The sequence below is a fragment of the Berghia stephanieae genome, chromosome 4 (genome assembly GCF_034508935.2).
Source record: "Berghia stephanieae isolate SIO BIC M18660-M18661 chromosome 4, UCSD_Bste_1.3, whole genome shotgun sequence".
NCBI lineage: Eukaryota > Metazoa > Mollusca > Gastropoda > Nudibranchia > Aeolidiidae > Berghia > Berghia stephanieae.
In genome coordinates, this window is record NC_088363.1 from 79492596 (window position 1) to 79517595 (window position 25000).

At 35.3% G+C, this 25000-nt stretch overlaps 1 protein-coding gene across 7 annotated transcripts in view; it reads right to left on the reverse strand.

The window, feature by feature from the left end:
- The window catches only part of LOC144971339 (uncharacterized), a 140811-nt gene that overhangs the window by 112267 nt on the left and 3544 nt on the right, over positions 1 to 25000 (reverse strand). For all 7 annotated transcript variants that reach the window (XM_078912059.1, XM_078912055.1, XM_078912052.1 and 4 more), the window contains exon 3: positions 46 to 119. In XM_078912059.1, coding sequence (XP_078768185.1) covers positions 46 to 119 — 74 coding nt within the window. The remainder of the gene's footprint in view (positions 1 to 45; positions 120 to 25000) is intronic.

The following is a 25000-nucleotide window of genomic DNA, read 5'->3' on the forward strand; positions in this document are numbered from 1 at the left end:
GATGGTAATTTATTTATTGTTCTTCTGTTCTATTTCTGTACTTACTCGCATAAAAGTACTCCATTCTCTAAAGACTTTCTTGTGTCGTCAGGGTATCCAAAATTTTTCTTTGTGACAGCCTGAAATAGAAATAAAAATGAATAGATATTTTAAAATCAAAGAGACTCCAAAGACGGATGCATATCGGAGGGAGGAGGACGACGAGAAAGAGAAGGAGGAGGAAGGGAGAAACCGGGAGCAGACGAGGAAGGAGAGGAAAATAATGATGGGAAGATGGATGGATCATGATGATGATGATGATGTTGATGATGATGATGATGATGATGATGATGATGATGGTGGTAACAATAACGGAAAAGACGAGGAGAAGTAAGCGAAGAAAATGGGAGTTGAAGTGAATACTATATTATGACGAGCAACAACTTCTGCGAGCTTAACTCGATTGTGACAATTTTTTTTCTGCCGTCCTTATTATTATTAGGTCGGCTTCAAGGACACGTGATCTATCCCTAATTATAATTAGGTTTCGCCAAAGCTACATGAACGCCATTATAATAGGAATTTGACCTCGCGAAGTCCCAGATTTGATTTTTTTTTTTTTGCCTTGATGAGGGTCATTTAAATCGATCGATATTTGAAGGACTACTTTTCTAGTCAAATTTTTAAATACTTGTTTTTCCAGAGTACGGCAGTTAACTGGTTAAAGTGTACCTATTTCATTGAAAGGGTTAGCATGTCACTTTGACTTTTCCTGCTGGATGAGGTAATGAATATAACAACTTTTAACAAATCTAAACAAAAACAAACAAACAAAAATTAAAAAAAAAAACAGCATCCCCCAAAATAATGTTTCGGTCTCAAAGGCCTTCTTCGGCCAAAAAGAGAAACAGTGAAAACTTTGATTCATCATTATAAATCTACAGACGCCAGAAAAGTGTTGGCAACCACAGTCGGCAAATACTAGATGTGCCAACACTTTTCTGGCGTCTGTTTGGAATATAATATAAGTGATGTATTAACGTTTTTACTGTTTCTGTTATTGGCTGAAGAATTGTTTCGAGCCCGAAACGTCCCGCGTTTGGTATTTTGCTCGCTTTTGACGCTATTATATTTTGTACATATTAAGAAAAATCAAGGGACAGCTAGTCCGAAAAATGTGTCTATTTATATCCTCCAGTCACAAAGGGAGATTAAAACATTAGTCACACGTTTTGTTATGTAATGTTAATACAACAAACACGAGGAACAGCTGTCTGTTGCATTCTTCCAATATGGAATGTGGACAAACAACATACCGAGAGAAAGTAAGGTTTTTAAAAATAAAATTTAGTACACAGAGTAAAACGGAAGTTCGTGTTTGAAGTTTATGGGCTACAAAAAAAAAAAGGAGGTTCACCATAAAGTGTTTCATTTGTCATTATTTTCAATTTATTAAAATAAGAGTCAAAATAGGGCTTAAAATTATTACTACAACATCACAGTGCAAATGATCCGTATAATAATAATAATAATAATAATAATAATAATAATAATAATAATAATAATAATAATGATAATAATAATAATAATAATAATAATAATAATAATAATAATAATAAATATCATCATCATCATCATCATCATCATCATCATCATCATCATCATCATCATCATCATCATCATCATTATCATCATCAATATTATTATTATTATTATCATCATTATTATTATTATTATTATTATTATTATTATTATTATTATTATTAATTATTATTATTACTATTATTATCATCATCATCATCATCATCATCATCATCATCATCATCATAATCATCATCATCATCATCATCATCATCCACCATCAATTACCACGGCCCAACTTCCATCCAAAACCGATTTTTCAATAACTCGAAATGGCATCCGGGATGTAGATCATCCCGAGAGTATACACTTTTCTCCTATCCAGAGGATAACAAGCAAATGGTGATTGTTTCAAGCCAATGAATCTTGTTTTAAGCCAATGAAACCAGTGATTTATTGGTCTCGTGTCTGTAACGGACTTTTGACATGAAGTTAGTCTGTAATTTGTAATAGGTTGCTTTTTAAAACACGACTTAAATAAAACCCTTAAGAGAGAGATAGAGAGAGAGAGGGGAAAAGAGAGAGAGAGAGAGAGAGAGGGAGAGAGAGAAAGAGAGAGGAGGGAGGAGAGAGAGAGAGAAAGAGAGAGAGAGAGGGAGAGAGAGAAAGAGAGAGAGAGAGAGGGAGAGAGAGAAAGAGAGAGAGAGAGAGAGAGAGAGAGAGAGAGAGAGAGAGAGAGAGAGAGAGAGAGAGAGAGAGAGAGAGAGAGAGAGAACAACAACATTGTCGCCATTGAAATTTGAACCTACACCCATCGGTTTTTGATGAAGAAGAGATCAATTGTGTCAAACGACATTATAATATTGAACATGGACCGTTATTTTAAACAGAAAATGCTTATCTATTCCTTTTTTTTCCTAATTGTGGTTGTTAGGGTTGGGGTTAAAATTAATACATACATCTCATGTTAATTTTTTTAACGAGCACAGAATAACTGACAAATCTAACACTTTTAAACCTATTTTTAAAGATTTATATATTTAGTAACTTGGAAACCTTTTCATTTTTAAAATTAAGTTTAATTCTATCACCTGTTGGCTCAAATGATTATTTAGAAAATCTGATAGGGCATAATGATCGATCCTTTGATTATTTGGTAATCGCCACCTGGCTATCCCATTGCCATATTCATTTGCGCGCACATAAGGACCAATTTTGATCGGCTCGAAATATTATTTTCATACAGTAGCATACTAATTAAAATATATGACGGTTGGTAATATCCTTTATTTATCCCTAAAGATTGCGGGTTCTCGAATAATTAAATAAAAAGGCAAAAGCCGGCTGGAGGTAGATAAGGTAGCACAGACTGTCTACACGACTACCAAGTGGTACATGTTATGGTTGTCCCACTACTGACAAAACTAAAACTATTACTGAATCGTGGTGGGTGTCGATGTCACTGTCAGTCAATTCATTATGTCCGTCTGTCCATGGGGAAAAAGGTACAGACCTACGACAGGAATGCGTGTTTTTGCTGGATGGTAAGATGACATTCCGTCCAGCTGCCCGTCGCCAGACAACAAGCAGCAGGTAACGGTCATCTGAAGGGAGTCATCGCTCATAATACCTGCATGTTTTTTTTATTTCGCTGGCTTCAAAGAATGAAAAAAATATTGTGACACTCGTGTATAGATAGAATGAAGATGACGTCACGCGGGTCTTTGTTATTGTTTTTTGCCATCCAAGCTTATGAGTAACTCTTACTTAACTGTATTATCCAGACTATAAAAGTTCATTGTTACACTGAGTTTTGTGTGTTGGTCCGTTATACTTCCGGATGGCAATGTTGTGAGCTTCTTAGCCAAGGGCATCCTATCTATAGAGAGATAGGTCCCAGGTTCGAGTCCCAATTTGGGCGGCAGAAAGTTGAGTCCTTGGAAAAGATAATATACTTTTCTCCCATCTCATCCACGTGTAAAATTAGTACCTGGCCGATAATGTTCTCTGTCGAAAAAAATATGTAATAATATCTCACAGGCGCCATGTTTCTTCCTACATGTTAAGCGTAACTGTTGTCTTGAAACACCTTTTAAAGCGCATTGAACATGTACAGAGAATATTGCTCTAAAAAAGAGCTCAAGTTTTGTTTTTCGTTTTGTAAATTCAGAGACATATTATAATCGGATGCCTTAAATCCATAGAAATGAGATGAGAACGTTCTATTACGGTATTTTTTTAAATGTTCTTTCTCCTCTCGCGTTGAAATGAAATGCTATCGATTCTGAGACTTCTGGATACGAACAATAGGTAGATACACCAATGGCTCAGCGTTACGGCGTCTCATCATGTAATAAAATCAAGCGATGCTGAACGTGGTCAGCGATCAGATGGGAGGCAACGATCCCAAAAATCAATTGTCAACTTGGCACACGACATAACGCCAGTCCAACTGGCCATGTATGAATACTCTATTGGCTGAAGAAGACTTTTAATCCCGAAACATTGCGTATTTAGTTGGTTTTTCCTTTTACAATAGATAAAAAAAACTATACGTTTTTTTAACGCAGTTTCTAGCAGCTTAGTATTCGCTTAAAGCAGCTACATACAGTGAACGTCTAGAAGAAAAATAAAATAAAAAAGAGAAAAAAAAAAACGAGTCTACGTGCAACAGGCGTCTTGTAAATTGAAGCGCTGAGAAGGACAACGGGCATGGCGAATGCATAAAATGTTCAATATCATTGTTGATTCTCGATGGGATTGAATATCAAACGATCAAAATAGATTAGCCGATTAGCACGGTCTACTTCTATTCTTTTCTTTCTTCCTCTGCTCAACACGATTTGATTTGGGACTGTCTGGATATAAATAAGCATGTGACTAAAACGGGCGTCTTAGTAACGTTTCGACTAAAAACAACAAGCATTTAAATTTATGATACATTATCCTTTGAACAATGACTGGGTTGATGGGTCCAGTTTATATTTGACGATGAATCTCGCGACAGTTCTGGCGTCATTAGTCAAACGAAGCTAGAATAATATATCCCGGGTTTTTAGCGTGAAAAAGGCTGTAAAATTGCTAGCTAACTCTTAGAAGAGTTATTTCCGCCACATTAATACCAGATCAAGCTAACTAAATACCACCATATCGGCCACCAAAAATAATATTATGAAGTAACCAGATTCGATAATGTGAAGATATGCTCGACGCATCATAACTGGCATCGGTTTAGTTCCCCCCCCCCCTTTCTCCACAAACACACTTTCTAGAAGTCTCAATAAATAGCTAAGTCGAATAATACATTTTCCTATACAAAAGCCAGATTGATCAACGTAAGGTAGGTGTATCTAAATCGCATTATATAAAAACAATTTTTACTTTTTCCAAAGATATGAGTGTTTGCTTTGGAATGAGCGTGCTGGAGTGCATGCGTGTGATTGAGTAAGTGAGAAATAGAGAGAGAGAAGGGGGGGGGGGAGAGAGAGAGAGAGAGAGAGAGAGAGAGAGAGAGAGAGAGAGAGAGAGAGAGAGTTATTTGTGTGTGAGAGTGTGTTTATGAGTGTGTTTGTAAGCGTAAATTTCGCACATTACGATTTCTAATCGATTTCACTTCAACTCTGTCGACCACTTTGTGTAATGCACGACGAGCCATGTGTTCCCTTTGAATAATACAAAAGAATCAAGATTGATTGATAGCTAAACGACATGAGTTCAATCAAATACATAAGATAAACAAGATAATAATAACAAACAATTGGCAATAAAAATAATAAAAACCGAAAGTTTCGAAAGCCCCGACAAAACGATGGGTCATTCATTCAAGCGTGGAGACAAATACAACATTTTAAAGACACATTCTTCTACAATTATTCGGCATTTTTTTGTATTGTAAGGACAGCAGTTAATACATGTAACATTTTGAAATTTATAACTGATGACTCCAAAGACAGGGAACTACATAACTAGAAATATGAATTTGATGAATAAGTTTTTGATTCATAATTTTTGAATGCTTATAATGTAAATGATAATCATAATTATGACATCAGACCGGGGAGTTTTTGACCAGAACCTTTCTTCTTCTTTTTTTTTCCACAGGTTATTTAAAAGCATTTGATCAAAGCAACCCTTATTATGATATGCCATGTTATGTTAAGCCTCGACTTCCAGACACGACCAAACGATGGGTCATTCATTCGGCTTTGACATGCAACAATAATTCGGAAGACTAAGCAATCACCAAAGTAACATTCACACTGAAGAGGGCCAGGATTAATTCTTGTCTAACGATGATGTATGTGCTTGGGGATTTTACGAGTAAACGAGAACATCTAATCCGGACTTTGAAATTATGAGCCATGTTAACTCACAAAAAAATGTTATAAGATTTTTATTTTCAGTTTCTTATAATAACTAATTCCAACAACAGTTGCAGATTGTGATGACAGTGACGGACTCCGAAAACAGGGGCGACAACCTATGACGTATCGAAGCAATCCAGGATTCACCTGGGAGTTTCGCGAGTGCCAAATACCGATAAGTTTCGAAAACCCAGACTCCAGACAAGACAAAACAATGGGTCATTCATTCGGCTTTGACAACATCCAACGAACAAATACATAACAGACTTCTGATGGCTATCTAGTCAAATGTATTTTTGGAAAAACGTTCATAAGCACTTTTGAAAGGAAACGTAGACACGCGTCAACAAAAATGGTAACAAAAATACGGTTAAACGTAAGATAACCATCAACAGACTATGAAAACAATCTAGCTACTTTCTCATTCTATCTTAAACGACAGTTTATGGAGCTATTTTTGAAAGAAGAAAAGAACTGCTATAGAAGACGGGCAAGGAATGTCCTAAAGTATTTTATCCCAACAATCTTGAAAGAACTCAAGGTCTCCTGTCGCGACCGTTTTCCTAATGTTACACACATGAGGTAAATAATACGATAACTGGAGCCCAAACGATGGTAATGTCTTACTCTGGACAATTTTTTTTTCATTTTTGGCCGTAAATGTGTTTCTTTTACCAGTGACTGCCGTACTCTGGAAAGATACGTGTTAAAGATTTGGCCAAAAAAGCTCGTCCTTCAAATGTCGATCGGTTTAAAAGTCCTCATCTTGGCCAAAGGTTCTCAAACATGGAACCTCGCGCGCAGGGTCTTCCTTGGTCCCCAAGGTTTGAGAGTCTTTGCCAGGATGAGGGTTATTTAAATCGATCGATAATTGAAGGGCACCGTTTCTGGCCAAATTTATAAATACGTGTCTTTCCAGAATACGGCAGTTAACTGGTTAAACATTGAAAAATCAGAATGACCCCCAATCAACTTGTCATTAAAAAAAAAAACAAAAACAAGTCTAATGTTTAAGAATTGTTTTGTCAAATTGAGGATCATATCAATTCTCCGATATTTGAACTGAATTAAAGAATAACTGGTCAAAATGAAGGGGGGAAAAGCGTTTTGTCAGTCTATGACATCATGGCAGTCTTTGTTTACTTGTAGATTGAGCTGACGTTTACTTGGCACGAGGAATGTGATAAGACGGGAAGAAGGTGAAATAAAGATGAAGGGACAGCTGATTTCAGTTTGTAAACAAAACGTAACAAGGCCATGTTTGAGGTATATCTAAAGATAGAACGAAGTTGGCGTCACTCAGGTCTTTGTTGTTGTTTTTTGCCATCCATGTTTATCAGTGATTCTCATAAAACTTTATAAACCAGACTACAAACGTTCATGGTTATACATAGTTTTGTGTGTTGGTCCGTTATACTTCCGGATCCAATGTTGTGAGTTTCTTAGCCAAGCGAATAGCATCTATAATAATATTATGTGATCCACCATGTCAGATAATTCTATGTGTCTCGAGTGAGGCGATGCCAAATAGTGAATCTATAGTTAAAATGATCGAAAGTATGAAATGGGTTTATGCACTGTATGAAAATGAACTATATTTATCCTACTTAAGAAAATACAACCTTAACCCAAGATAAGAAATGAAAGTCTTTGAAATCCAATATCGTATACCACAAACAATATCTAATAACTATTATAATATTCATTTTATCTTCCTAAACACCACTTAACTATCAAGGAATAATCGGCATGATAAAAATGAGGATTTTCAAGACCTCCCCAGGAAATTATATCATAAACTATATTAAATCATTATAAGATTAGTAATTGTATCTTTGTAACCATCACAAAACTAATAGGGAAAAATCAGCATTATAAAAACCAGAGACCACCCCCCCCCCCTTTCAAATAAAAGAAATGGATAATCAAGGGGGGGGGGGGGGGGGGGGGGAACGGAGCATGGCAGCAGATTTGAGAATCCATTCAATAATTTTGGTTCTTGTAAAACTCTTAAAGACTTAAGAACTTCAAAATAAAACCTACAGAATGAAAGAAACCATTGATTTAAACTTGCCAGATTCTGAGCGAACGATTAGTTATTTAAACCACTATGCTAACTGTCCCCGCCATAAATACTGTATGACTCATTTAAGTAGATGGAAACTATTTTGACACACAGTCTCACAACAGGAGATTTGTGTACTGTTTAGCACACGAGGAACGGTTGACTCATGAAAGGCACACAAACTTTTATTGAAACCTATAAAAACAGAAACAGCTAGACCACAAAAATTAAATACTATGGTAATTTATAGCAATTGAACTTCGAAATAAAAGCTACTTGTATAAAGTTTAAACAATGAGTCATTTCCTGATTTTAATGGTTTTGGTATTCGTACTTGGGAGGGGTATTATAAGATAAGAAGCAGTGATACCTGTTAAGGTAAAAGATATACTTTATTGTAGTGACTAGTCCACCAGACTGTAGTAACCTTTGACATTCTATGCGAAAATGATCACAATTTGACCTTTATAGTAAAAACTAAATTCTCCTCCTTCTCGTCGCCCCCCTCCTCCTTCTCGTCACCCCCCTCCTCCTTCTCGTCACCCCCCTCCTCCTTCTCCTCTTCCGCTTCATCCTTCATCCGCTCTTCCTTTTCATCCTCCTTTTATTCCCTTTCACATTCCTCTCCCAAGTCCCTCTCCACCTCACCCTCCTCTTCCTACCCACTTCTCCTTCGACCCCCTCCCCTTCCTCCTAATCCTCCTCTTCCTCCTTCTCCTCCTCTTCCTCGTTCTCCTTCTCCTCCTCCTCCAAAGATTCATCACTATTCCTTTATTTATTTTTTTTTTGGCTCCAACAAACCAAATTAAAACAGAGTACTCGAGGACTAGGAAAGTAATCGAAGACAAGTGGGAGGGAGGCCTAAGAAGATTGATATGACGTGTAACAAAGAGGAAAATGAATATCACTTCTACGAGGCAAGCACTAGGTTCAGTCCACGTCAACGCATGACAAAATAATAATATTATGGTTTTTGCAAGCTTTTGTTAAAGAACCCATTTTAACTAGAATTTGACACAGTTGTCAAATATCCTCCATCCTAATTCCTTTAAAGCAACTACTATTTTACTAACATCTTTTTTTATTAGGAAACGTTTCTGTGGACGAATTATTGTTGTACGGCTATGTGGTCTTGTGGTATGACTCGCGCCTTCGATCTGGAAAGACCAGGGTTCTTATCGGCGCATAGTTGGGTCCTGGGAAAAGGTTCTTTACTCACATTCCCCAATCCTACTCATGTGTAAAAGGAATACATGGCCGTTAACAGCTTTGTATCTATCGGAGAAAAAAAATGTAATATCGCCTGACATAAGTCATGTCTCGACCTAGATGTTAAGTGTTGCTGTTGGTTACGGATCCAATATAAAGGGCTTTGAGCACATTTAGTGGATATTGAACTATATAAATGCTCAAGTTAGTTTGTTTGTTTTAGAAGGAATAAGGAAAGCACTTTGTGGTACAATTGACACAAGAATTACTTTTTTTAAAAAGTATAAATACTCAATAGACACAAACACACAAACAAACAAACAAACACACACACACACACAAACACGCACTCAAAGCACATGCATAGACTAGAGAGCACAGAGAGAGAGAGAGAGAGAAAGAGAGAGAGAGAGAGAGAGAGAAAGAGAGAGAGAGAGAGAGAGAGAGAGAGAGAGAGAGAGAGATTTATTATTTCAACCGTTTTTTAATGACCAAAAACTGAATGACTGTTATGACGAAATACATGGATGTGTCCTGTAATAAATTTTAACTCATAAACTGCGGCATTCAAATCGTGAAAATGAGACAAGCCAGAGAAATCGTGATGTTACTCATTAGCCACACTTCGATGCGTCTCAAAATACAATAAAATAACAGTCAAATTAAAACAATTAAAACCAACGAAAAGAATGCGGAAATTATATACATTAAAGTGATGACGAAAGGTCACTTATAATGATAGTGGTCATGAAATGACAGCAAAATCTAAAAGCAAACTACAAGTTTAGTAGTAGTAGTAGTAGTAGTAGTAGTAGTAGTAGTAGTAGTAGTAGTAGTAGTAGTAGTAGTAGTAGTAGTAATAGTAGTAGTAGTAGTAGTAGTAGTAGTAGTAGTAGTAGTAGTAGTAGTAGTAGTAGTAGTAGTAGTAGCAGTAGTAATAGTAGTAGTAGTAGTAGTAGTAGTAGTAGTAGTAGTAGTAGTAGTAGTAGTAGTAGTAGTAGTAGTAGTAGTAGTAGTAGTAGTAGTAGCAGTAGTAGTAGTTGTTGTTGTTCGTTGAGGGGGATATATTAAAAATAAAGTGAAAACAAAATCAGCTAAATGAGGTAGGACAGACATCTACTCATAAATTCCGAAAAGACAGTAATAAAAAGCAAGTGTAAGTATGCATGCACGGATTTTAAGAGGAATAATAAAAATCGCTACGGTTCGATTTCCAATTCAAGAACGGCATTTGAACCTTTGATGTATTATCAAAAAAGCTAAACTTGACCTGTATCACAAGCAATTGCTAAAATTCATTTCCGCATGATGGCGCAATTGTGGGTTGTTTTTTTTTTTTCTAAGTTGGGCACCAGTATCATAGACTTATATCTAGTCATAATATACACTGTACTATTTCTAATGGGATAAGACAAGTGGATAGCGTGAAATGATAAATTATGTAAATCCCTATACAAACATGGGACGTTGAGGGTATGGCGTGACTAGAGTTTGGCCCTTACTCGCATTTCCCCGTACGTCCAATTACATATTTGGTACATTTGCTACGAAAGTACAACAAAGAGAGAGAGAGAGAGAGAGAGAGAGAGAGAGAGAGAGAGAGAGAGAGAGAGAGAGAGAGAGAGAGAGAGAGAGAGAGAGAGAGAGAGGAGGAAGGGTATACTAGAGTTTGGCCGTAACTAGCATTTCCCTGTACGTCCAATTACACATTTGGTATATTTGTTACGAAAGTACAACAAAGAGAGAAAGAAAGATAGAAAGAAAGAAAGAAAAAGAAAGAAAGAAAGAAAGAAAGAAAGAAAGAAAGAAAGAGAGAGAGAGAGAGAGAGGGGGGGGGGTTAATGTAACCATGTTTTGGTCGTCTCCAATTCAATTCACATTTATTTTTATAGGAAGAATATCCAAAAAGATTGCTTACAAGTTATCTCAAGGCAACATCAACGCATAACGTGTAGAGACATGGCTGTGAGGCATCGTGACTGAAAGGCGCTGTTACATTTTAATTCTTGACAGAGACAAGACTGTTATCGGCCAAGTAGTCATTTTACTCATGAGTACGGTGAGAGAATGCAAATAAAGAGCTTGTTCCAAGTACATAACGCTTGAAAAAAAAAAAAAAGAAAAGCAAAATAAAAAGACACCAACTTATTACAACATATCAGAGGTGGACAAAGGAGGGTAAGTGGGGGAAGGGGTGGGGGGAAAGGGGTATGGGGGGCGGGGAGGGAGGGAGGGGGAGAGTTACTAGGACCCCCCCCCCCCACACACACACACACCCCACCCCAATAGCAACTCTTATAGCGGAGCCATAGCGGAGAATACGGGGTTAGCGGATTTACGCTACATAACGGGAAATTGAGACCTAGCAAGTACTTAATTTCCCGCCTCTCAAAGCGGAATTCGAACCAGAGACATACGGGTCCAAAGGTGCAAGTCATAGCATTAGCCCAACAAGTCGAACAAAAATTGCACAGTTCGAAAACTGCACATCTTGCGCAGGCAATATCCGAGATATCCATCATTGACTACAGCAAGGCACCCATCCAAATACTGTATATTCAAATCTGAGTGGTGTTAAGTAGGAAGTGTGGACAGTCTTACCAAATGATATACAACGTCGGTATTAGAGTTGTGCTATCAATGTCACCCATCCCTCATGCAATGAGCACGCTCAATGGAATGCCTATTACTTACAACTAGACGAGCATAGTACCGATCTTGGCTACCTCAGGTCTTAAAAAAAAATAAAAATATTAAAGGCGGATTCTCCTTTTCCCATTCTCAAGCTAATCATTTATTCATTTATCTTTCTATTTTTTTTTAAGAGAGAGAGAGAGAGAGAGAGAGAGAGAGAGAGAGAGAGAGAGAGGGGGGGGGGGCGTAAAATAACATGATGGAGGGAACCAGAATACCTATTGCAACGGTCACCGGTTACAAAATGCAGCCATAATAATGTTGTATTCATGTGAACTGTGTAGTAAAGTCTATTATTACAACTACACTTAACTTTGACCTTTCGCCGAACGTCGAGTCAATTACCCCTACTTGTTCATGGGTTGTTCCCTTGCCTTTCCAAATCCAATCGTACACCTACCACGGACATTGTGTGGTTCCTGGTATGGAATGTCCATTGTTTTCCAATGATAAGGACAATAAGAACTCCGCCAGGAATCCGATAGACCCGTTTGTCTGTTTTCTGTCAACGCGCGGTATCTCGCGGAGAATGTAAAACTGCAATGTACTTGGGTCTATTAGGTTTATCATAGGTCTTTCCATATGAGGGAGTATATGCAGTTTTATTTATTATATATTTTTTTAATGAGGCAGTCCTTTTTTTTTGAGTGATAAGGGCGAAAAATTATTCCATTAAAAAAAAATGAATGTTAAAATCATGTGGTTGCTATCCTTTGGATAGACTACTCAAATGGTCTAACACAAAGTGTTTTCACATCTAATCGAATACTATCATTTTACCAGAGATCCACTTTATTGCCAATCTTCGATGGAAGAAGTGTGTGTGTGTGTGTGGGGGGGGGGGGGGGGGGCTGAAGCGGAGGGGCCGAAAACGTCCCTAAACAATACTACGAACCCAAGATCGTTTGCGTGAGAGTAGAATATTCCCAGATTACCGGAATGAGCTTCTGTCATCATCACAGCCCCATTCTCATTATTTTTGAAATGATGACTATTGTTTGATATTTTAAAACTGATGTCACTAAAAGCTTGTAAATCTGTATTTCAATTTATCGAAGAAAAGATATCGTGGGATGTAATTTGTTGAGAGGCTACTTCGTCTCGATATTAGTTTTAAGTCAAGCGTTAGCGATCCAGACAAGTGTGGGGGGTGGGGGGGGGGGGGGGGGGGGGGGAGGGGAGGGCAGAATGCACAACACGGTCTTGCCATACTCAGATGATAATAAGTAATATGATATATATATTGTGGATGCGCTAGAGTTCAAATGACTCTTACAATGTTCTTTCGAAATGTTATACATATAATAATAATATTTCAACAATGTTTCATCATATTATTATATTGCTGATAGAACAATATGTCCATGTAACCTTGAAACGCAGAAATCAAATGAGAAAGGGATAAATACTACCTCTGAAATGAAATAAACATTACCAATTTCTCTTCAATTCGCGGATTGGTCTAAACCCAAGTTACTGATTCATTAATCACGTTTTATTCTGACCTGGCGTTTGTTATTAAAAAAACATCAACATTGTTCAGATATTATGAAAACACACATTCAGCAATTGTAGATCAAATGACAAATTGCCACTTTTTGGGGGACAATAAAGATATATTATTATTATTATTATTATTATTATTATATTATTATTATTATTATTATTATTATATTATATATTATTATATTATTATTATTATTATTATTATTATTATTATTATTATTATTATTATTTATTATTATTATTATTATTATTATTATTATATTATTATTATTATTATTATTATATTTATTTTTTTATTATTATTATTATTATTATTATTATTATTATTATAATTATTATTATTATTATATCAGTGGACAGCTAGTGTATTCCGCAAAGATAGAAGATATTCCTCCAATGCACAGATCAATCGTCTTGAGTTATTTCTGGCATTCATTTAGAATATGTGGAGGGACAAAGACACTACGCCTAGTGTCCTTAATAAGGCTTTGCTTACGACCTAATCCTCTCGGCCATTCCGATGTTTTTTTACTATAACATACTGCAATGTATGTCTACGTATTCCATTGAGGTGACCACAGCACGACATGATGTGTGTTGTATTACGACATAGTATCATCGCCGTTTCTAGACCACTGCCATGAAGTCCCAGGATTGAGAGTTTGTTTTTTTTGACAAGGTGAAGGTCACTTCAATCGATCGAAATTTGAATGAGGTTTCTGGCCAACAATTTAAATACGTGTTTTGTTAGAGTACGGCAGAATGAACGAAATTGACGTCACTCAGCTCTTTGTCATTGTTTTTAGAAAGCCATTTCGGTGATTATTTCTTACTAAATTATATAAAATCAGACTATTAACGTTCAATGTTACAAACAGTTTTGTGTGTTGGTACGTTATATTCGGCAGTAAGAAACTGTGGATATTTTATCTAAAGCATAGCATCAATAACGGTGGTGAAGTTAATATAGACAATTAAATACGAATGTAGAGGGATTAAACAATGTCCTTATGGCTAATTCAAAGACAACATTCTAAAAGTCACAACAAGATATGAAGTGAGTAGAAAAGTGCCAGAAGACAATAGAGAATAAAAATTTTTTTTTCGCGGCGGTGGTGGGGTTTGAACCTGCGACCTTATTGGTACGACAACTCCGCCTGGCAGGTGAGAGCGTGGCTCTACCGTGTGGGCTATCCACGAACACAAAAATATTCGTTTCAAACCCAAAGTCATTTCTAGATCCCCCTCTCACCCACTTCTTGAGATCGCCGATTCGTTCACCACCATCGCGAAGTAATTTTGACCAGCAGTTAAGCTTAATAGCCAATATTCTCATCACAAACATATAACATAGAAACGATTGAGACATTGAGTATGCTCCGGTGTATGGGGTGTATTTTTAATTCAGAAAAGTGAGTGGAGCAGGCACTTATGTTGGTAACAACAAGATATGAAGTGAGTAGAAAAGTGCCAGAAGACAATAGAGAATAAACATTTTTTGCCATTCTAAAAGTCATCAAGATTTTACCATCTCAAGAGTGGTCCTAAGACTGAGAGCGTAAAATCTACAAAGTGTTGCAGTATTGAGCAATAAAAGAATTCTGCAATATTAAAAAAACAAGAAAAAAAACGTGATTTTCTTCGCTCTACTCTACTGTCACCAAAATATAACTTTAACCTTAATATCACATGCAATGCCATCAACAAGTCCTAACAAAATAATCGAAGAGTGCATCGTACGCAGATTACCATAGACAAATCGAATTGTTTTATCTACATCTCTAAAAATAAGTGTTATCTTCAGTGTGTTAGTCTACATAGAGAAAAGAAGACACAAACATAGAGACACAGAGACAATAAATACAAAAACATTCACCCACATTCCTGGGTAATTACTTGAGCACAGCTCGACGTCGATAACATAACGATTATGTACAGCAATTGTTGCAGTGCTCGGTCTAAAATAACAACACAATCAAGATTTTTTTTTAAAACGATCGTTCGCTACCCGTGTAGCACAAGATTAATAATTAAGTTTTATCAACAAAATATTATATCATCTTTTATGAAAAAAGACAAGTGGATAAATCATCAACACACAGGGTAAACCAAGGTAAAGAACTGTTCATGTGACAAACGGAGGAATGTAAACAGTGAACGTACCGTAATCAATTCTGCCGCGGACGTCACCAAGAACGCATAACTCCATTATACACGCTACTACACATATCGCTGCCCAAGTTGGTACTCATTCAAACCAATGTTAAGAAGGATAATCAATTAAGAGAAAAAATACACCCCCCCCCCCCCAATCTTAAAAAATAAATAACGAATCACAGTCCGTGAAAATATGTTGATACTGATTGTCGTCTAACTAATCCAGTGATCAAACTTATTTTCGCATATTTTATCGCCAATTCACACTGATCAGTTTTCATTATAAAATAAAGTTAACGTTATTTATTTTAAGACCCCATTTGGGTGCTTCGTTTTAGATAAATTATATCACCCAAACTATAAACGTTTAAGGTTTAAGATTTGTTGGCGGGCAAAACCGGTGATATATATATATATATATATATATATATATATATATATATATATATATATATTTATATATATTCTTAAGTTGACCTGTAAGTAATGATCATATCAAAACATTAGGAGAAGACTGAGAGAGAGAGAGAGAGAGAGAGAGAGAGAGAGAGAGAGAGAGAGAGAGAGAGAGAAGAGAGGGAGAGGGAGAGAGAAGAATGTTTTATGCTTTCTTTTCGAGATATCGCAAACGCCCTTCATCAAAACCTCAAAAAAAAAAGTATTTAACTGAACGAATGCATGACATATAAAGTCAGCCTTTTGTAAAATAAGTATGGACCCACCCTTGAAATACATGGCCTGTTGAGTTCCTTGTTTTCTACAGTCTAGAATCTACTTATAATATTTTCCTTTCTGCACCAAACTGTTCTTAAAGTCCACGAGAAAATACAATTTACTTGAAGATTAGTTTAGTAAACAATATAAGAGCGACATATCTAGCTACAATAGTTCTATTCACATTGAATAACAATAAAATATATCGAATCATAACGGAGTTACGGTAAAAATCATGTGCCGATTTATTTGGACTCGCTTAAATGAATTATTCGCTTTTTCGAAACATTTATATATTTCCGGTATATGTATATTTTTACACAAAAAAGTCGTTTTTTAAAAAAAGAAAACAAAAAGTATATCCTTTTAATCTGGGAAATGAAAGCAAATATATCTTTTTGTTTTGTTTGTTCGTCTTTAAGAACCCATCCATCACAATAAAATGGAAGACTGGCTTTATGGAAGAAATAAAGATAAGCTTTCAACTTTGACAAAGGACAACAACAACAACAACAACAACAACAACAACAAAAATAATAATATAATAATAATAATAATAATAATAATAATAATAATAATAATAATAATAATGACAATAATAATAATGACAATAATAATAATAATAATAATAATAATAATAATAATAATAATAATAATAATAATAATAATGACAATAATAATAATGACAATAATAATAATGACAATAATAATAATAATAATAATAATAATAATAATAATAATAATAATAATAATAATAATAATAATAATAAAATAATAATAATAATAATAATAATAATAATAATAATAATAATAATAATAATAATAATAATAATAATGACAATAATAATAATGACAATAATAATAATAATAATAATAATAATAATAATAATGACAATAATAATAATAATAATAATAATAATAATAATAATAATAATAATAATAATAATAATAATAATAATAATAATAATGACAATAATAATAATAATAATAATAATAATAATAATAATAATAATAATAATAATAATAATAATAATAATAATAATAATAATAAGCTCGCGAGGTCCCAGGTTGGGGAGTATTTGCCAGGATGAGTCATTTAAAGCGATCTATATTTGAAGGACGAGTTTTCTGGACATATTTTTCAAAAAGTGTTCTTTCTGAGTACAACAAATATTTTGTTAATTAAGAATAATATCATATATTCCCATTCTGTAAACATTCATGCAGTAATCCGGTTCGTCATGTGAAAAAAGTAACGTGTTTTTAAGCAAGTAAACAATAAATAATACGCGTTCATAATGTGAGTAAATGAATGAATAAACGATCTCAATTCAAAGACCTGAAGAATGCGATTTTTGCGGTTGGTTAACCGAGGTAAGAACAACCTATACAAATTGATAATTCATTACATACCATATCGGCCGTTGATCTATGCTGCCGCATACACATACATAACGCCGTAATCTTCAATTTTTCCAGAATTGGTTTGCTTCACAGACTGATTGATTGATTGATTGGTTAAAATGACCACAAAATTAATTTTTAACCAGTTGACTGCCGTACTCTGGAAAGACACGTTTTCATAAATTTGGCCAGAAAATTCGTCCTTCAAATTTAAATATAGATCGATTTAAATGACCCTCATCTAGACAAAAAAACCCCTCTCAAACCTGGGACTTAAGGTAGATCTCGCGAGGTCCCAGGTTTGAGAGTTTTTGCCCAGATGAGGGTCATTTAAATCGACGGATATTTGAAGGACGAGACTGGCCAAAGTTTTAAATCCGTGTCTCTCCTAAGTATCTGGGTGGGGTTCCTGACCTCCCATAGTGGGCAGGGGGGTACATACTGTGTCTTCTATCCCCTTATATCTGTTTTCCAACATGCCCCCCCCCCCCCCCCCCCCCCCAAATTTTTTTTTTTTTTTTTTTTTTTTTTTTTTAAATGAAGCATTTATATAGATTATAAATTGCAATATCAACAAAACGTGCTCAACAAGGGGTCCCTAGTCAACAGCGACACTTAATATGTAGGACAAAAGATAGCGCCTGTCAAGTGTAATGCAATTTTTTTTCTGACAGAAAGAGTGTGAGTAAAGAGCCTTTTCCAAGGATTATGCGCCGATCAGAGCGGAACTCGAACCCAGGACCCTCCGGTTCGGAGGCCACATAGCTGATGTATCTTGTAAGTTTTCTAGCCAAAATGTAAATAATGTTGTTTGTCTGTAAACGTTAGTAGATATTTAATTTCCAGCTGTCAAGACTTGTAATAATATCTGTTGTATCAATGAGTTTAGCGTCACTGAATATCAAGTCTAATTAATGCGTAATATAATGCGTTCCCTTGACTGATTATTGTGACGCTAATACTGTTATTGACTTTTTTCATATTGCCAGTAAACCATTATTAACGATTTGAATTACGAGTACTTGTTCTACATTTAAATTGATACTAAGTCTTGGCAATATATATTTTTGCTATTATCTCTGTCCTACGTTTTCTAAAAAAAAATTCTTGTAGCACTTCATTTCAAACAGAAGCAGCAAAGCAATATTTTCCCATCTGCATTGCTTCAGAAATAGATTGTTGCCGCTAGAAATATACAGACATAAATCAAATAGATAAATATGAACATATAGCATTTCCATGAATTAGCCATGGTTCAGTTATTTCCAAAACAGTAAAACAGGCAATATAAAACCATAATATTATCATTTCATAAAGTAGTATCAGGCGTCCATTAAGCGTCGTTTTTTGTACTAACACTCTTACATCATCCGGCACTGCCTGTAGCCAGGTACTCATTCACACCTGAGTTTGGTGATATAGTAATGTGCAGATTTTGTTAGTTTTAGTCCTTGCATTAACCTTTACAGGTCAGTCCCTTCTTTCTTTTTTTATGTTGTAACTACCTCTACAGGTCAGAATCATTCACTTATGGTATTCAACTGGTGTTATGTTGGAAGACTTGGTTGAAGAAAAACTGAATTCATCGCCAAGGATATCAAACTTGGGTTAAATATATTTGTTTATATAGGTTCTTCAGGAGTGAAAAACTAAAATTTCATAAATAGTGACCTACTGCCTATAAACGGTATGAAATCGGAATCATGTGGAAAGTAAAAACTAAATGGATACGAATTTTGATTTATGATTTATGTTTATATGCTGTTTTGTTTTTGTTTTTGTTTTTGTGCGTTTTTGTTTGTTTGTTTTGTTTTTTTTTTTTTTGTGGAGAAAAATATAGTTTCTTAAAATGACAGAAAAAACAACTAAAACTTCCTATTTCTAAATTTTTCTCCCTCAAATCTCCCTTTTTTATTTTGGTTCATGCTGACATACTACTTGGTTTGAAACATTGGGTCACGTTTCTGATAATTCTAATGTTCAACAAGACACGTTTCAGCATTTGGTACATATCCCGACATAACAAAACTTAAACTTGAGCTTTTATATAGCGCAATATCCACTAAACCTGCTCAAAGCGCTTTACAAGGGGTCCCTGACCAACAGCAACACGTAACATGTAGAACGAGACATGACGCCTGTTAGGCGATGTTACAATTTTTCGGACAGAGACAAAGCTGTTAACGGCCAGGTACTCATTTTACACCTGAGTACTGTGAGAGAATGTGAGTAAAGAGCCTTTTCCAGGGACTCAACTAAGCGCCGAGCGAGGCTCGAACCCAGGACCTTCCGTCCGAAAGCGAGTGTCATACCACGAGACCACATAGCCGCACAAACATCGTTTTGAAACATCCGGTCACAAATCGTCCACCATGTGGATCAAAACAAATCAATAAGCCCAGTTTTAAAACGCGGACACAACAAGGTGTCAACTCTTACACTCCGTAGGCCTACTTTGAACAAAAAAAAAGCAATACATTCTTTATTATTTTTTCCCCAGAAAACTTGTCCTTCAAATTATATCGATTAATTAGAACGATCTTCATCTTGTCAAAAACTCTAAATCCTGGGGCATCCTTGAAGAGTTCACGAAAGTCCCAGGTTTGAGAGGTTTTGACAAAATGGCGGTCATTGAAATCGATCAGTATTTGAAAGAAGAGTTTTCTGGCCAGAAGACGGCAGTTAACTGGTTAAGAATTATTATCAGAAGGAAGGTAAGTGGTTTCTCCACAAGGCGGTGGTGTCACCTGCTAATGTCAAACCAATCACTCAGTCTTACCTAGCCACATCTCAATCACTTTTATCTTAGTCAAATAAACCAAGGTGAGAATCGAAAATCAGAGGTTTAATACGTAACCACATCTTATCCTAATCGAATACATTTTATAGTGAACTAAAATCACGGATTTAAAGGGGGTGGGAGGGGGGGGGGGGACAACAAGAGAGGTCAACGTGTGTCAGAAATCTGGAGATAAAATTATAAAAAATAAAATTCTGAAAATTTGATATCAGATCTTTATAAGTTTTGTGTGTTTGACCCCCTTTCAATTCCATCTCATTGGACAAAAAACTAAATGCGCACCAATCTCAATCGAGCATAATTTTTATTTTTATTTCAAATCATGCATTCTCAAACCCGACAAGTGACAGCTCGGAATATATTATGGCGTCAAATGAAAAAAAAAAAAAAAAAAAAAAAAAAAAAAAAAAAAAAAAAAAAGATTCATAAAACAAATAAAATTACTAATTTTTTAGCATTGGGCCACTCGGTTGATGAGCAAAATGCTGTGCAGGAAATATAGTAGCAGTAACTGCATCTCGACAAAGAGATATTTATTACACCTTCTCATATTTTATGAGATAACGCATCGTGCTGCTAAATCAAATACAGATGAAGTCTGGTTTTCCTAAACTCATGAAGTCGATTTTTCTGCTTTTCGAGATCAATGAGATAAATTGAAAAGTAAACTTTATTTTAATCATCAAATGGCACAAGGATTCCCCTAGATTTGTGTGAATTTGAAGTTTAAATATGAAAAAAATACAGACCGAATAAGAAATTTTAAGGGGAAATAATCCTCATTATCTCAAAATTGGAAAACATGGAGTTAGGTAGTTTTGGAAAACCACTCTTCAATTTAACATTGACACTACGTCACACACTATTGTTATCTATCTACATGATCAGTTTATTGCATGAGGGTTTAATATTTATTGCATATTATTATCGTGTTATTAAGTTTCAGAGTCTTGATGAACAAAATCATGAATATAGCAGTTAACTGCCGTACTCTGAAAAGACAGGTATTTAAAAAGTTGGTCAGAAAACTCGCCCTTCAAATATCGATCAGTTTAAATAACTTTCATCTTGCCAAGGTGAGGGTCATTCAAATCGATCGATATTAGAGGGACTAGTTTTCTGGCCAAATTTTTAAATATCTGTCTTTTCAGAGTACGCAGGTTAAATGGTTAAATATAGAAGAATAAAATACTTCTTTTTTTGAAGCTATTGTATTCATGTATGCTCAATACCTTCAGCCAATAGCTTTCCGTATTGAAATATTCGCAATTAGTGTCAGTCAATTCTTTCCCTTGTTCACCATCGCGTTTCGTTTACTACGTTGCTCAACATATCTTCACATAGAGTCTAGGTCTTGAAATTTTATTATTTCAAATTTAATTTTTTAAAAAAATTAGTGAACGGCGTTAAAAACCTCAGTCATATTAAACAGTAACAATGGTGCAGAATGACATTATTGTTTAGTGTTGTGTTCTTTTTTTTTTTTTTTTTTTTTTTTTTGTTTCAGTTTGTGTTTATTATCACTTTGTTTTGTGGTTGTTTACATAAGAAATTTTTACTTTTGCAATATATTTTCTAATTCTTGTTGTACTGGGTACCTTTCTTACTACAAAATCAATATTACATTTTAAAAAACTTATCAGAAATAGATTTTCAAGAAATAAGAACACAAATGACAACATAATAAATAAGTAAAAATGAACCTGGATTTAAATATACGACATGGGGATCCATTGGCATTCACTTTGTTTATGACTTCATGTAATAATGTATTAATTTGCCAGTACTAGGTGTAGTTCTTTCTTTCAAATGCACGACCTATCGAACTTTGAAGTTTTCCGCTTGCTCGTGATTGAATATATATACGTATATATGTAAGTACAATATAGCGTAATCATTTCCAACGATGATGCCTGCTACTCGGTGCAGTGTTTGATATTTGGAAATCAACACACAACACAATGCCCTTCATCCACACCAATTAAAGTGTCACACAACCTCACCATCACAGAATCGATACTATACGCATTATAAAATAGAAATATCTTGTATCTAAAATCACCCAACCATTACCGATGACATTATTTCTAAGGTTACTTCCATCTTACGGGAAATCTGACGTTCGGTAACCTTTGCAACGGCTGGCCGATCACCTGCTCTCTTGGTTTCTATATATATATATATATATATATATATATATATATATATATATATATATATATGTGTGTGTGTGTGTGTGTGTGTGTGTGTATTCTCAGCACCATTCATGTCTTGTCACATGAAGTGTTGTTGTTTAATATTTTATTTATTTTTGACTTCTATTATAATATGAGCATAATTAAGATGCTGTTTTGCTGGGTTTCAATTTCCCCCCGCATTTTCAGTTTTACACGGTGTCCGAGTGTACCATTAATTAACTTCAAGCCTGGCACCTGCCACATCGAAATCAAAAATACATCCTGACACAAAATACCAAGGCAATGTTCACCAAAAGAAAGTATAAAGTGCGTTGTCATTAGTAATACCCAAAGAAACAATTGATTCCATTGGTCGCACTTTTGAATACAACTCAATGCTCACTCTCATTTGGTAATGGTTGCCGTGTATTTTGACGTAATTTTTTAAGCGAGCGTCACACTATGAGTCAATAAAGGCTACGACGATCAAAGAGCGTGAACTGAAGGTCAATCCCCCGACCCTAAAGAAATATGTCGAAAACAAAATTCGAGTATCGGTCGCCAAGGAGAAATGATGAGCCGTGTCCACTCAGCTATCTCGACAGAGAACGAGTTTCTATCACGCAACTGTCTGCTTCAGAGTGTATGTCTCTCATAGCAATCTCAGACTCACACTTGGACTTGGGTCGAGAAAGGATTATACTATGTGAAACAGTATATTGGTCCGTCATAGAGATTCTGTTGACTAAAGAGGGAATGCATTACACAAATGATATAGCACTGGGGTCAAGTTTTGCGACCACTGCAGCCCATTCCGTCTCTTATCACTGACAATGTCGTTTGACTGGTGACAAGACGACACATTGTACGGATGGTCTATATATCGTCTCATCGTAGTCCTTCAGAGACACAACGGAGCCGAATCTCTGATTCTGTAACGTCAAAAGGACAGTGACAAAATAGCTCTCTTTCTTTTGGATAGGACATAATTTATAGTAAAGTACTTTCCGCCAGATCAAACAGACCAATCACTTTTTTAAACGTGCAAAATGCCTTTCCTTTGGGAATATCGTCGAGGTACCTCCGAGTCGAACCTTTGGAATCAATTTAGGTCGTGCCGTAAGTCCAAGACTGTATCACTTACACAAAAGAGACACGCGGCAGACACATCGGCTCATCGTGGCCACCATTGTTCATTTCGCTTCAATACCAGAGTCAGCAACGTAAACAGAAATACGACTCGTTTTGTCAACAACGACTTGTTAATAAAAAAGACTGACAAAATAATAAATTATCGTAGTTAAGTGGGCGTCATCTGAATATGAATAAAGTGTCACCAATACCTACATCATTTGTATTCATCGCCCAGGTCGCTTCAGGTATGCGACCTTCCGTAAACGGACGATTTAACATGGAGTTTTTATTTACTCAAAGGAATGTGACAGGCCGTTCTTACCATCTGTTTTCTGGCCAACTAACTAAATTACAATGCGGATGTGGGAACTCTGTACATAATTTATTTCCTCTTTATTGTTTTTTTTTTCCTTCTCAAATAGACCTTAAATAAACCTTAAAGTTTGATTCCAATTCTTTATCAGTACATTTAGTTGTTATTTGTATAGGCGTGAAAATGAATGCCTAGTTCTAAGCAGCAAACGATCTTGAAGAAGCAAATGGATAGGAACCCCTTGTATATAAAGCGCTTTAACGACGTTTAGTGGATATTGTGCAATATAAATGCTCACATTTTGTTCATTTTGTTTGTTGTGTGTGTTCTTTTATTGTTGTTGTTGCTGTTGTAATTTAATTTCTATCAAATGGCAAGAACGGCCTCTATAATATAATTTATTGTTAAAATGTCGTCAGAAATGACTTGATTAATAATATATCAAAAAGTTAGATCCTATTTCCCTCAGAATAGAATATATCAATCCTTTTTTTCACAATTATATCTCGATAAATGATATGCTAAAAATGATAATTTGCCAACAAACGTTTCAATTTCAAAGACCAGAAAAAGTTTGTGTGTGTGTGTGTGTGTGTGTGTGTGTGTGTGTGTGTGTGTGTGTGTGTGTGACAGTGTCAGACATAGCAAGAAAAACAAAATACAAGATACAAGGGGGGAAAAAAGCATTACAAAAAAATCAGTCTTCCTCGACTGGGAATCAAACCTCAGACCTCCTGATTTTACATTACATGACAGTGGTTACTCAATATTTGGGACAATTTAATGCCTCTGTATAAATTTCAAATATGGATCACCATAGCTTAGGGTTGTATGAAGACCTGGATATACTTTTGAGAGCTACAGCTCAATCGCTGCAATGTTATAGAAAATGTATCATGCCTT